Genomic DNA, 15,998 nt, shown 5'->3' with positions numbered 1-15,998 from the left:
GCAAGTCCCCATGCAGACAATAGTCATGTACGCATCGTTGCTCGGATGGGTTGCCCATATGGACCATCTACAGATTCAAGGCTCTTGGTCTCAGAAGGAGAGATCGTATCACATCAATCTCCTAGAGCTATGTGTAGTTCATCTGGCCCTCAAAGCCTTTCTCCCGGCATTCACCAAGAATACACTACTTGTTCAGACACAGTACAGCCACCATGTACTACCTGAACAAGCAGGGGGGCACCAGATCCAGAACTCTATCTCTGGAGGCACAGACAATCTGGAACTGGCTTCTGGCCAGGAACCTAAAAATAACAATATCTCCCAGATATAGAGAACGTTCAAGCAGACGCTTTCAGCAGAGCGCTAGACGGAAACCACGCGTTGGTGCTACACGACTACATTGTGCAATACATCGTTTCCATGTGGGGCACCCCTTTTATAGATCTGTTCGCTACAGTAGAGAACAAAAAAATGCCTTAGCTTTGCCTCTAGGTATTACCATCTAGAGACATTGCGGAATGCCCTGTGGATAGACTGGTCTGGTGAATTTCTTTACGCCATTCTGCCACTTCCCCTGATCCCGGCAGTCGTGATCAAACTGTCCAGCTCTCTAGAACCAGGATGATCCTCATTGCTCTGGAATGGCTGCAGCAGTGGTGGTTTCTGGATCTTACTGGTCACTCCGTCCACATCTCAGGCTGCCATGCAGGCCAGACCTTCTGACAAAATTCGAAGGTCAGATGAGACATCCCAACTTCTCGTTGGTGAATTTGGCAGCATGGATCCTGAGCTAGTGCAGTATGGTCACCTTAACCTATCACAAGACTGCATGGACGTTCTAAGAGAGGCAGAGCGACCATCTATCAGATCAGCCTATGCCTTAAAATGGAAAAGATTCTCTATTTGGTGTTTGAACAAGAACATAGATCCCACAGCATGCAGAGAAGATGTTATTCTTCCATACCTATTGCAGCTAGCAAAATCTGTCTTGCAATTCTTGTCCATCAAAGTACACCTGGCAGCTCTCACTGCATACAGGAAAAGTCCTTCAGAAACCTCTTTCTTTAAAATTCCAGTCATTAAAGACTTCCTAGAAGGGTTAAAGAAGGTGTTTCCACCTACTAGGCATCGTTCTCCGCCATGGGAGCTTAATGTAGTTCTTTCGCGTCTAATGCAGCATCCTTTTGTGTCCATCTCTCCAACACCTCATTTGGAAAACTGCCTCCCTTGTAGCAATTACATAGGCTCTCAGGGGGATGGGCTTGCTACTCTATTCAGCGCTTATGACTATACATGGAAATCCCCTTTGAGAGAAGGAATAGTTTCTTACCTGCAACTCAAGTTCTCTTCTAGGGGTATTTCTTGTTATAATCGACTCAGCCCTCCTCCCTAGTGGAATAGACAAAATAATAATTCAGAGATATTTTAATCTCAGCTAGTAAAGCCTACAAAAAGAACTGAGATAACTACCTCTTGCTAAGCATGATGGGATATGGTAGGACCAACTGCTCTTAAAGGCACAATCTTATTTTGTTTTCTATATAATGGCAGCCTATTGGCTACACTGCCCTGCATTCCTTCATCCTTATATAACATTACAAAAAGATTTGTGGAAATATGTTTCTGTGAAATCTTCAAAATATTTATGCACTTGAATGCATATCTACCTTGCATGACCTTTTTTCAACCAAACAGGATGAGGAATTTTGGCCTTTGTAGCCTCTCCTTTAGGCTGCATAATGATATTTTTAAGTGACTTTGCAGGCCTTCCTGAAGAAAGGCTATAATCACCACTTAAGAAGACATTTTGAGAAAAGTGCTCCAGGGTCCTCGCAGGCAGGCGGAACTATTCAGCGCTTATGACTATCATGGAAATAACTCTACGAGAGAACTGGAGTTACAGGTAAGAAACTATTCCATACAAGTCATTCACATACCAGGAGTCCAAAACACTCAAGCAGACAGTGTCAGCTGATATTTCCACGAAAATCACAACTGGATCCTACACAGCGACATTGTGCGCGACATCTGTCAAGAATGGGGCCATCTACAAATAGACCTATTTGCAGTCGCAAGCAGCAAAAAAATGCTAAGACTCTTTCCACGTTCTACCAATCATAATCACTGAGAAATGCCCTTTTGATAAATTGTAGAAACAAAATGTACCTACTTAATTTGGAAACTAAACCAAGTTGGGCATGGAAAGTTCTCTACGTGTTTCTAACTTTACTGATTCCAACAGTGATCAACAAATTGTACAGGTCCAGTATTGGAATGGCCTCTTCAGTGGTGGTTCACAGGCCTACACTTGTCAGAGAGGACACATGAGGTTGCCATGCAGATGTGATCGTCTATACAAGTTTGGAGGGAAAATTCAGCATCCCAACCTCTCCTCCCTGAATTTGACAACCTGGCTCCTTAATTCCTCCAATATAGGACTTTCGGAGGAATGTGTGTGAATTCTAAAGGATTCCAAAAGACCTTCTACAAGAAAATTGTATGCTTTCAAATAGAAGAAGTTCTATTTATGTGAAGGTCAAGAAAATGTAATTTTCCTACATTTAGCTAAATCTGGTCTGCATTTCTCTTCTGTTCCATTAAGGTACATCATGCAGCTATTACAGATTACAGAATGTCACCCTATCAGATTTTTTTTTTTAAATGCCAGTGGTCAGAGGTTTCTTAGCAGGATTGAAAAAAGGTAATTCCTCCGGTTAAGTCGCCCTATCCTCCGTAGGAGCTTAGTCTTGCCCTTTAAAAGCTCATGGGTCCTCCTTTTGAATCAATATACAGAGCCTCTTTGCAACATCTTACATAGAAGAATGTTTTTCTGTTTGCCATTACTTCAGCACGTAGAGTCAGTGAAATTCAGTCTTTGTGTGCCAAAGAACCATATATGTTTTTTCACTCTAATAGGGTGGGCATGAGCACATACCCTAGCTTTCTTCCTAAGGTGGTCTCTGATTTTCACATTAACCAAACTATTTCACTAGAAAATTTCTTTCTGAATCCCACTACCCCAGCAGAAAAAACACTATATTCTTCAAATGTTAAGAGTATTAAAGTTTTATCTAGATAAAATGAAGGATATCAGAAAGTCTGATAACCTATTTGTCAACTATGGCCAATGTGAACAGACATCTCTTCCTCCAAGTAAACCATTTCTAGGTGGATAGTTTCCTGTGTAGTGTTTTCCTATCAGTTAGCCAATAAACGCTTAGCTACCAGACATAAAGCCCATTCTGCCAGGGGTAAAGCTGCAGCAACTGCCCTATTAAGAAACATACCTGTTTATGAGATATGTAAAGCTGCAACTTAGAGATCTGTACATACTTTTACTAGGCATTACTGTCTAGACTGATCTAAAAGCAGATACTCAAGTAGGGCAGGCTTTCTTGAGGAATCTACTTGGATAAATTGTGACAGCTGCTGTTCGTCCGCAGGTTTGTGAGATGGGCTTGCTATTATATTCAGTGGTTATGACTATTGATAAGGATCCCCTGGAAGAGAAGGAAAAGTTGCTTACCTGTAATCCTAGTTCTCTTCCAGGGTAATCCTCATAAAAGTCATAAGCAACCCTCCCACCTCCCCGAACAAATTTTTATTACAGCTTTCGCACTTTCTGGTACAGGATTTTATCTCACTGTAAAAAATGCATTGACCTAACTGCCATCTCTGAGGAATGATGGGATACATGGGGTCCTAGGAGGTCTAAGAGTCATGGTGCCAGTTTTCTTCTTGTGTTTTCAGTGGCAGCCTATTAGCTAAGAATGTCTCACTCTCCATTATTTTCCTTTTAAATAAAGGTTGTGAAACATGCCTTTGTCCCCTTTTCTGTGCTTAACATAAATACGTTGCTGATTAACTATTGATTTAAAATGAAAATTCTATGGAATTTAGACATTTTTACTGTTTTAATACAGGCTGTGTATAGAAGTGTGTGTGTGTGTGTATATATATATATATATATATATATATATATATATATATGTTCGGTGGCATGTGTAGCTGCAGGTACACATGCTATACTCAGGTCCTGCCATCTAGTGTTTGGCTCGGAGTGTTACAAGTTGTTTTTCTTCGAAGAAGTCCTTTCGAGTCACAGGACCGAGTGACTCCTGCTTTTCGGCTCCATTGAGCATGGGCATCAACTCCACCTTAGATTGTTTTCTTTCTGCCATCTGGTTCCGACGTGTTCCTCTTCACTCCGGCTGTTCGATTCGGAAAACTTAAAATTCACCGAAATTCGCCGGTATTGTTCTCGATCGTGCCCCATCTTGCATCGACACCTCGGTACCGGCGGACACACCTTCGGTTGCCCTTCGGGGCACCCGCGCCCAACTTGAGCCTGGTCGGCCGACCGCAAGAAGCACCAAAGCCTCACGGACCCGACCCTGTTCCGATTCTGCCCTCAGTGCCACGCCAAGTATCCCTACACAGATCAACATTGGGTCTGTAATCTGTGTTTGTCACCAGATCACCGAGAGGATACTTGTGAGGCCTGCAGATCCTTTCCTTTCCAAAAAGACCTTGAGAGACCGAAGGGTGAGAAGGCTACAAATGGCATCCAAAAGCACCGAACGCCTCGACGCGGAAGAAGAGGAGATGATCCACACTGCCATCTCCGTTCAAGGATCCGATTCGGACGAATCCGACGTCGACCGACCACCGACAGCGGGCCAGCATGTAAGTACGCTTACCCAGACCAAGACCAAACAGAAGGCCTCAGGGACGCCACTGCAGGAAGGCCATGGCTCCACCTGGAAAAAATCAAGCGGTGACCAAGTAACACCTTCGGCACCGAAAAAGGCCACACCCACATCGAAGTCTTCAGACTCTAGTCGAGACACAGTCTCTGAAAAAATACGGCACCGACTTATCGAGTCGAGACCCCGAAAGTCCCTTTCGGAACCGAGGCCTACCACGCCGGGCATTTTGGTGCCGAAGAAACCAGCTTTGGAGCCGAAAAGACAATCTTACACAGAGGAACATGGACTTTCAAAACAGCTTAAAGAAAGCCATAGATTTGAGGAAGAGATTCAACAAATGGAGGAATTCGATGACAGACAAGCCAGGATACAGATCCATAAGGATACTGGCAAGATCCTCACAGCACCGCCCCTCAAATTTAAAAGAAAGCTGGCATTCCATGGATGTATGGACACTGATCAGCCAAAGGCTAAAGTGCCAAGAGAGCAATCTCCGCCACGCCAGTTTTCTCCAGCTCAGTCTCCTCCTCATTCTCCTCAATTCCTTGTCTCTCCACCTGCTACACCCATTGCACAGTCTCCCACACACACTATGCAGTCGCATCAAGACACAGATCCATGGGATCTTTATGATGACCCTGTGCCAGACAGCAGCCCAGAGTACTATCCATCTAAGCCCTCTCCACCTGAAGATAGCACCTCCTACACACAAGTTTTTGCTAGGTCTGCAGCTTTCCACAATGTAAGCATGTACACGGAACCACTCGAGAACGACTTTTTATTCAATACATTGTCCTCAACACACGCAACATACCAAAGTCTACACATGCTTCCAGGTATGCTCAGACATGCCCAACAAATATTCCAGGAGCCGGTTAAGTGAAGGGCTATAACCCCAAGGGTAGAAAAAAGTATAAACCACCACCTTCAGACCCAGTGTTTATCACGCAAAAGTTGCCCCCAGATTCGGTAGTGGTCAGCGCAGCGAGGAAAAGAGCTAACTCGCAGTCCTCTGGAGATGCTCCCCCTCCAGATAAAGAAAGTAAAAGTTTGATGCAGCAGGAAAGAGGGTAGCGTCACAAGCAGCCAATCAGTGGCGCATAGCAAACTCACAGGCCCTCCTCGCTAGATACGACAGGGCTCATTGGGATAAGATGAAGGACATTATTCAACCTCTCCCCAAGGAACACCAAAAGAGAGCTCAACAGGCAGTAGAGGAGGGACAGGCGATAACAAATAACCAGATAAGATCAGTGCTAGATTTAGAGGATACTTTTGCAAGAACCATAAATACGGCAGTTACCATTAGGCGCCATGCATGGCTCAGATCATCAGGTTTTAAACCTGAAATCCAACAGGCTGTCCTCAACATGCCCTTCAACCAACAGCAATTATTCGGCACACAAGTGGACACAGCCATAGAAAAAATGAAAAAAGATGCTGACACTGCTAACGCGATGGGAGCGCTGTATTCATCCCAATACAGAGGGACATTTCGGAAGCCTCAGTATAGGGGAGGCTTCAGGCCACAGCCCTCCAAGCCATCCACCTCACAAACAAAGCGCTCATACCAAACACAATATCAAAGAGGGGGATTTCGAGGGTCCTTCAGAGGGCATTTTACCAAATCCAGGGGAAAATTCCAATCTGCAAAGCAAGCCACCAGCAACAAACAGTGACTTTGTCATCATCTTCCCCCAACACACATCCCCTGTGGGCGAAAGACTGAAAATGTTCCACGATCAATGGTCAAACATCACAACAGACACATGGGTACTATCAATTATCCAACATGGTTACTGCATAGAATTCACACAGTTTCCTCCAGATTCCCCCCCCCAAAAACACACAAACTTTCATCGCAACATCTTGCAATGTTACAAACAGAGGTGCAGGCACTGTTAACCAAACAAGCCATAGAACTAGTGCCTCATCATCAAAAAGGAACAGGGGTCTATTCCCTGTACTTCCTCATTCCCAAAAAAGACAAAACCCTAATGCCAATATTCGATCTCAGGACTCTCATCCTCTACATTCGATCAGAACACTTCCACATGGGGACACTACAAGATGTAGTCCCATTACTGCAACAGGGAGAATACATGTCAACACTGGATTTAAACATACCCATCCATCCAGCTCACAGAAAATACCTCAGGTTTGTTATACAAGGAAAACATTACCAATTCAAAGTATTACCCTTCGGGACAACAACAGCCCATAGAGTCTTTACAAAATGCCTTGCTGTAGTAGCAGCATACATAAAGAGACAACCAATGCATGTATTCCCATATCTCGACGATTGGCTAATAAAAGTCAGCACTCAAAAACAGTGTCAACTTCACACACGTTATGTAATAGATACCCTACACACACACTAGGGTTTTTGATAAATTATCAAAAATCACACCTGCAACCATCCCAAATTCAGCAGTACTTGGGAGCTACACTCAAAAGGCGCTTGGAAGTCCAAGCCCACAAAGGGTGCAATCATTCCACACCATGTTGCCAAAAATACAGCCAAATCATCACTACACAGTCCGTTTTGTGATGAAACTCCTAGGCATGATGGCATCATGCATCACAATTGTCCCAAACGCACGATTACACATGCGCCCCTTACAACAGTGCCTTGCAAAACAATGGTCGTAGGCACAGGGTCATCTCCAAGATCTTGTGTTGATAGACCTCCAAACACACTATTCGCTTCAGTGGTGGAATCCCACAAATTTAAACAAAGGGCAGCCTTTTCAAGACCCTGTGCCTCACGCCATTCTCACAACAGATGCATCAATGATTGGGTGGGGAGCACACCTCAACAATCGCAGTATTCAGGGACAGTGGGACAGCAAGCAAAAGCAGCTACACATAAATCACTTAGAGCTGCTAGCAGTCTCTCTAGCACTAAGAGCCTTTCAACCTCCTCTGGCTCACAAACATATTCTTGTCAGAACAGACAATATGACAACAATGTACTACTTAAACAAACAGGGGGGAACACACTCATCGCAACTTTGCCTCCTAGCACAAAACATTTGGCATTGGGCAATTCACAACAACATTCACCTGATAGCTCAATACATTAGAGGGATTCACAATCAATTAGCAGACAACCTCAGTCGAGATCACCAGCAAACTCACAAGTGGGAAATACATCCCCAAGTACTACACAAACACTTTAGTCAGTGGGGGACACCAGACATAGATCTGTTCGCCACAAACCAGAAACGCAAAATGCCAAACTTCGCTTCCAGGTACCCACACCCTCAGTCCAAGGGCAATGCTCTATGGATCAACTGGTCAGGGATATTTGCTTACACTTTTCCCCCTCTCCCACTCATTCCATTTTTGGTCAACAAACTGCATCAAAACAAACTCAAACTAATACTTATTGCACCAACGTGGGCACGCAAACCATGGTACACCACACTGTTGAACCTCTCAATAGTACCACACGTCAAGCTCCCAAACAGACCAGATCTGTTAACACAACATAAACAGATCAGACACCCCAATCCAGCGATGCTCAATTTAGCAATCTGGCTCCTGAAATCTTAGAGTTTGGCTATCTAAAGCTTTCCAAATGAGTGTATGGAAGTCATTAAACAAGCAAGAAAACCTACCACTAGGCAGTGTTATGCTAACAAATGGAAAAGATTTGTTTTCTATTGCCAAGCAAAACACATAACACCTTTGGATGCTTCCATACAAGACATCATAGGTTATTTACTCCACCTACAAAAAGCAAATCTAGCTTTCTCATCCATCAAAATACATCTCACTGCAATTTCTGCTTATTTGCAAAATAAACAGACATAATCCCAATTTAGGATACCAGTCATTAAAGCATTCATGGAAGGTCTAAAACAAATCATACCTCCAAGAACTCCACCAGTACCCTCATGGAATCTTAATATTGTACTTACACGACTCATGGGCCCACCATTTGAACCCATGCACTCTTGTCAGATTTAATTCTTAACTTGGAAAGTAGCATTTCTAGTGGCAATCACTTCATTATGAAGAGTTAGTGAAATACAAGCTTTCACTATTCAAGAACCATTTATACAAGTACACAAACATAAAGTTGTACTACACACAAATCCAAAATTTCTACCAAAAGTCATCTCACCGTTTCATTTAAACCAAACAGTGGAACTTCCAGTCTTCTTCCCACAGCCAGACTCAGTGGCAGAAAGATCACTGCATACACTAGATATAAAAAGAGCTCTAATATTACATCGACAGAACAAAAGCATTTCGTAAAACCAAACAGTTGTTCGTCACATTCCAAAAACCCCATACTGGTAACTCTATATCCAAACAAGGCATAGCCAGATGGATAGTGAAATGTATACAAACTTGTTACCTGAAAGCTAAAAGACAACTACTCATTACACCAAAGGCACACTCCACTAGAACAAAAAGAGCAACAGTGGCCTTTCTGGGAAACATACCAATGACAGAGATCTGTAAGGCAGCCACTTGGTCCACACCTCATACGTTTACCAAGCATTACTGTGTAGATGTGTTAGCAACACAATAAACCACAGTAGGACAGGCTGTACTAAGAACATTATTTCAGACAACTTCAACTCCTACAGGCTGACCACCGTTTTGGGGAGGATTACTGCTTTGTAGTCTATGCATAGCATGTGTATCTGCAGCTACACATGCCACCGAACGGAAAATGTCACTTACCCAGTGTACATCTGTTCGTGGCATGTTCCGCTGCAGATTCACAGGCGCCCTCCCTCCTCCCCGGGAGCTGTAGCCATTTAAGTTATAATTAAAATTTGTACAAATGTATATGTTTATATACATTTGTACAAATTTTAATTTTTATTAATTTTAATTTAATTTATTTAAACTTTGTACAGACATCTCTATCCCATTGCATGGACATCTTTCTATTCTCACTCTATCACTCCTACCTTACCCTCTGTGGGAAAATAGTCTAAGATGGAGTCGATGCCCATGTGCAATGGAGCCGAAAAGGAGGAGTCACGTGGTCCCGTGACTCGAAAAGACTTCTTAGAAGAAAAACAACTTGTAACACTCCGAGCCCAACACTAGATGGCAGGACCTGTGCATAGCATGTGAATCTGCAGCGGAACATGTACTTCGGGGACCATGTAGGCGGGCGGGACTATTCAGTGCTTATGACTTTGATGAGGATTCCCCTGGAAGAGAACTAGGAGTACAGTTAAGCAACTTTCCTTCCTTGTGCTAGGTAAATTTGCCATATGTGACCATTTACTGCAAAGGATACAACTACTATATACTCATCCCACAGCCAGAGTTAAAATATGTGGTTCTGTACCTCAACACTACTCTATTAAGAAGGGGTATGCTGGGGTTGACCCTTATAACTTATTTTATTTGTGTTGCCAGTGGAAGCGTTTGCTGAGGCTTTGAGAATGTCTTGCTGAACTAGGTAGGTCCCCATGAGTGACAACATGATCATCTTCATTAAAGATGTAAGAGGGATCATGGACTCCATCTTTGAAATAGTTCACAAAATGGAGTTTTGGGAGGGCTAAAAGTGATCTAGTACAAATTCTGCATATACCACGCAATCGAGGGATCTCAACCCATACACCTGATTAGTAGACAATTTACCATAATATGGGACTAATGCACATTTAGATACCTGTGAATTAGAGCGTTCCACAAAGTTAAAGATAATCTGGAGGATAACCAGGATGCTACTATTGCATCCCTAAGGCAAAAGGTCTCCTTTTCGAATTGCTTGCCGCTGGCCGCAGCAGGCCATGTGACGATCACAAAAATGGTTGTGCTCCCTAGACAGCTTAACTAATTTGGGAACTTGCTCGTGCTGGTCCCCACGGCTGTATTTGGGGACTTGGATAGCCTTTTGGGGGGAGCTGATATGGAGGCAAGGCAGGAGACGTGCTGCATTGGCTAAATTAAAGGCACATACATATAAAGGAGGGCTGGGCCTCCTGATATGGAACCCTATTACCTGTAGGCCCAGATTAATTGGTTGGCGCATTGGATGACTGAAAGTGATACAGCTGAGACTGAAAACCCCTTACAGGATGGTAAACTATTTCATTGATGTTCGATAGATATAACTCCTCAAACTCCTGAAGATAGCCTTGCTTTGCTGGACAACTGTAAGCCGAGGAAATAAATTAACTATATCCAGGCTCCCTAAAACAAGGAATTATTATAATATTAACGATTTAGAGCATTAGGTTGAAGTGGGCATATTTACCAAGGGTGACCTGTTTGAAAACAGTCAGTTATTTTTATTCTACTCCGTCATGAATAATATTTATGGCTCTATAGGGGACAATATTTAAAATATAGTTGCCTTATTAACATACTTAAGACATTCTGGAACATTGCTGATATTGAAGCAGCGGCTGTGGAGTATATTCAAACCACTTACACAATGGGTAATGCGTTTCACCTGGTAACTTCAGTATATAAGGCCTTTACAAAAGACTGAGCGATTATACAACTAGAACTAGAGAAACATGGAATGTGTGCCTCGATATGTGTCACAGGGAATGTATGGAATTATAATCTAACATCACAGGGGTCACTTGGAATGCCCAATGTAAATGTATTCAGTTCAACATCCTTCGCAGGGTATATCCACCTCCGAATGCACTGCATAAGATATATCCTGCAGTCACATCAAAGTACCTGAGATGTTCAAGCAACAGGGCTCGCTTCTGGCACATGTTGTGGGACTGCCTGGTGACAGTTGAATATTGAATGCATGTTACAAGTATTGTTATGTCAGTAACTGGATGTGTGAACATAAATAACCCTGAATGCTGTCTACTGGGCAGTTCCTTTTTCGACTGCGTGGGAAGGTCATTTCCTGCTTTCTAGATCTTGCTCTCATGGTAGCAAAGCATATGATTCCCAGGAAATGAAAGACTAGGGTGGGCAGCTAGAGCTTTATAAATGGACTGAAGCTGAAACTAGTTTGCTGCACCTTGTAGAAGTTACGGAATCTGAAAGATACCTTGGCAGCCCAATGGAATGAACAAAGGGCCAAAGTTGAGGAGTTTAATAAAGATGCAACACTGCCCCCTGAACAAATTAGGGCAATCAGCAAGCAATATGGTGGATCGTATTGGTAAAACAAACTCCTTAACTCATGAAAAAATGTACACATGAATGGCAGGCCTACGAATTGGTTGCTGGGTTCATGAAAGTTATAAAGTAAGGTATGGCATCACCAACATTGTGTAGCGCCTAACTGCAACATAATGTAATTAGCACTGTGTACATATTCTCGCTTGTAAGAAATATTCATATGATTTGTTATGTAGATGCTGTTTTACATCTTTTATATTACTGAGGCGCAAAGATGAACTAAAAATTATGAGAATTGGATGCAAAGACCTCTGAATAGTGACATAAAATGAACATACAAATATAATCCTGCTACACAATATGCCCAGTGTTTTTCATGGAAGTATAACGTTTCCTGTCAAATCGTATGGTATGATGATATTTGGTGATCGTTCAGGTTTGACTCAATAAAAAGGTATGTCACACTAATAAATGTACTATCAATGCTCTATTATTATAAAATACAAATTAAAAAAAGCTAACAGCTCTGTTGGCGTCACACCGTTGGCAACTGGTTCAGTCCTAATCCTCGGGTCTGCTGACAAGTGGCACTCAGTGGCTGACTCCAGCTCCCCTTTTGGACCATAGTGATTTTGTAGTCTCAAACAGCAGCATGCTAGCCCGATAGCAGATGTGGCCAGATTGGAGTTACTCCTAATATCCGTCTTTCTACTTCCTGGTTCTGGTCATGAGACATACTCTCCTCCCTACTCCCGCACCACTTGACTCCAACCCAGATAGCAAGGAAGAGGTCAAGTCCATCTGGTGCGCAACCAGTCTTACTCCAACTACCTGTTCCCTCCCCAAAAGGTTTTACAATGAAAAATACAAAGAAATGCCACACAGCAATTTTTCACCCGCTAAATCAAGTTGGAAGTCACAAATATAATTATGATATAGTAGAGTGTTACTGTACTGTCAGCCAGTTATGCTTTGGTTCACTGGTGGTTGCTGTTTTGGTGAAGTAATCAAGTATGCCTTTGTCTGGTACACAGGGCTTGGACAATGTTCACAAACAGAGAGTTGCTGATGTACTAAACGATCCAGAGAGCATAGAGAAAAGGCGAAGCCGTGAAAGCCTTGATGTTGTTAAGTACGAGAGTGGCCCAGACGGAGGGGAGGAAGTGAGTATGAGCGTAGAATGGAATGGGGTAAGTACAGTACACAGTTTGAGAAGTGGCCAATGCAAAAACAAAAAGAATGTGACTCTTTTTTACTTATTTAACATGTCATTGCTAGAACAAAATCTCCTCAGCTGTGCCCACTAGTGCACAGAAGCTTCTAAAAGTCAGATATGAGGAGATGGTCTTGCCTTTGTACATGCTTGACAGTAGATTCTTCTTACAGTGGCATGATGAAAACATCTGCAGACTTTTTGGGAATTGAGAAACAGGAACATCCTAGATTTTCTGATATTCACTCACCTTAATGCTGATTGAGTGTCCTGGTGTTTTGTTTTGTCATTCTAGTTTGTAGGTTATTGTTATTGTTGTTAGATGATAGCAATTAATGTAACCACAATTTAGTTAATCACTAATGCAACCCATATGACACCACCATTTCATCATAAGTCCCTGATACCAGCAGACACAGCAAAGACATTTTTTTAAATTGTCAGGAGAAAGAACATCATATGATTTTTAAAAGCCCAAAAGTGAAAATCCTTTGCCTGGTAGAACATCTTACCCACCACCTTCCTCCGGGGTGTAATCATTTAAGAATATTAAATAGAAAAAGGGAGCATTGCCCACTTAGTCCAGGAAAAAACTGATGAACCAGCTGATGCCATCCTACTTTGGCACACAACACAATATATTGATGTTATAAATATATAATTGCAACAAATGTATAAGAACCTTCTGAAACCCTTCTTCCCTTGTTCTCTTAGGTTAGTATTCTGATGCTGTAGTTCAAGCGCATTCACCTCCTACCATTACTTAAAGGTTCTTCTATAAAGCCAATCTGAAGCCCCCAAAACATGAGATGGTTGGTTAGCTGCTCCACCTTGCTTCTACCTTTTAGTTGTGTAAAAGTCCATCATAGTCGTAGTGTGCTTTTCAATGCATTAAGAACTAGTTACTACTAAGCAGTGGGCAAGGTAGTACAACCCCGAGTTGGGGGATTGGGCCTTGGATAACAACAGGGGATTGCTATTTACCTGGAAAAGAAAAATGACCATTTTACATAGATAAGGCCCAAGAATTGTTTTAACAAACCCTCCTGGTTTCTGTAGAATCCTATTGCACTCGTGAGCAGAAATTGGCACTGCATTTTTTTAAAATCTTCTGTTTTAGCCATTGTTTTTATAGATCTTTTACTAGACAATGAGGAAACCACCACTAAAGGCAGAGTTTTGCAATTGAGTTGTCCTATGACTTAAGAAATATCTTTTTGTTTCCCTATCTGCAAAACATGCCGATATCTATGAGTAATAATCTTGCTGATATGGAACCGTTATCACATTAGGGAGAAGTGATCAGGAAGTGCAAGAATGTACTTCGATCACAAGTTGTTGACATATACACTGCTCATTTAATAAGCAACACATATGATATAATGCTTCATGTGTAGTTCTGCAGTGGTATGAGATCTGACTTCTGGGGACCAAATATCCACTTTTTCACTGTGTATTTAGACATTGCAATATTGGTTTTCAAAAAAGACTTTTGGGAGAAATTTACTGTAGTTGCAAATATAGCAATTTAAAACTTTTGGGTTGGTTAAAATGATTCATGGTTATCTAATGTAGCCTCCATCCATGTGCTAGTCAAAGTATAATTTAGCTGACTAGTAAGCTTCAGTGATCCTAGTTTGCTACCTTGGTGTAGCTCCTTAACAGTGTGAGTTGGTGCATGTTAGCATGTGACCTGTTAAACATAATCGGAACTAACTGTGTGTGACTGCTGGTATGGAAATATAACCGTATATTTTGTTTTTACTGCTCTGACAAGTTATGCTGATTGTCACATACTGCATTTCATATTTATTTGTTAGTCTTTACCCTTTTCCCATTTTATAACACATTTTTCATCACACATTATAATGTATTTTTCCTCTCTGGTTTTCCTGTTGCACTAAACAGTTTAGTATGTCTCTTTTCAAATTTTCTGCAGATATTTAACCAACCTTTTAAACCTTCAACACATTGTCCCAGATCTTCACTTACTTTTGATATTTTTCAATTCATTTTTCTTTCAACGGTTCCCACTCTTCTTCCTTAATATCAGTGTGCTCCATACTAAGGCAATCAATCAGCATCATTGTAACTAATTTGCCACTGTCCTGGTTGAAGATAAGAAACTTGAAGGCCTCCCTGATTAACTCTTGCCAGTTGGGTGTTGGAACTGTGTACTGTACTTTTCCCCTAATTTCTACAACACTTTGCATGACTGCATGTTTCTAAACTGTAAATACCTAATGTCTACCTTTTTTCTTTACTTTTATTTAAAGCATGCAGCTTGATCGTCCTGTAATGGGGCGTCTAGGAGACCATAACTGACAGTATTTCTAGGTCATTGTTTGCATAAAAAATACATTAAGACCAGCTCAGGCCTAAATGCTTGTCAGTTAGATGTAAGAACGCTCCTTGGTATTACCATTTGCCAACACACCAGAATGCAAGGCGTCTATCGTACTCTTTTATAAACTAGAGCAGTTGGCTCCTTAAATATTGCAATGTTGGCTCACCCCTTAAAATCGGATTTGTTAGTTGAGAAGTTCATTGGGAGTGTAACTGCACTTATCAGATACCCATTTTACGTTTTCCTTACAAAACAGCAAAAATTAATTCAAAACTATTAAGTGTGTTTAGACCAAAGGCTATAAAATGAAATAGAACACAGTCAAGCAGGGGCCACTCTGCTTTTCCTTCACATATGTTCCTCCCCCGTCTGCATTTTATGGTATAGTTGATGTTAAAAGCATGACAAAAGCCACTAAGGTGGCTTTCAGCATATATCTGCTCTCTCCTGAATTCCAAACCACATATTTTCACCCTCCCAATCCTATCGTCCCCCCCATTAACAACCCCATACTGATGACCATTGCCTACTTTGTTACACTTTGACCACCATTGAGATCCCTTTAAAATTGACTCCTTGAGGGTGCTGCTCTTTACTTCTGGAACTTACGCTGCATGGCTCAAGATCCTGTGGAAAATCTATTGAAGCC

General features: G+C 41.9%; 1 protein-coding gene across 5 annotated transcripts in view; it reads left to right on the top strand.

Annotated features, from left to right (window-relative positions):
* KLC1 (kinesin light chain 1) overlaps positions 1-15,998 on the top strand; it is a 377,498-nt gene that overhangs the window by 326,392 nt on the left and 35,108 nt on the right. For 3 of the 5 annotated variants that reach the window (XR_011198745.1, XM_069207276.1, XM_069207274.1), the window contains exon 13: positions 12,824-12,952. Coding sequence is in view for 4 of the 5 variants with exons in the window: in XM_069207276.1 (XP_069063377.1) it covers positions 12,824-12,952 (129 nt within the window). In the remaining variant the exon portion in view is untranslated. Of the gene's footprint in view, positions 1-12,823; positions 12,980-15,998 lie in introns of all 5 variants that reach the window. The other 2 variants (XM_069207275.1, XM_069207273.1) reach the window with 1 other exon arrangement.

This window comes from Pleurodeles waltl, chromosome 9 (assembly GCF_031143425.1).
Source record: "Pleurodeles waltl isolate 20211129_DDA chromosome 9, aPleWal1.hap1.20221129, whole genome shotgun sequence".
NCBI classification, from domain to species: domain Eukaryota; kingdom Metazoa; phylum Chordata; class Amphibia; order Caudata; family Salamandridae; genus Pleurodeles; species Pleurodeles waltl.
Note: the sequence above shows the minus strand (reverse complement) of the source record. Positions and strands in the feature narration are given on the sequence as shown.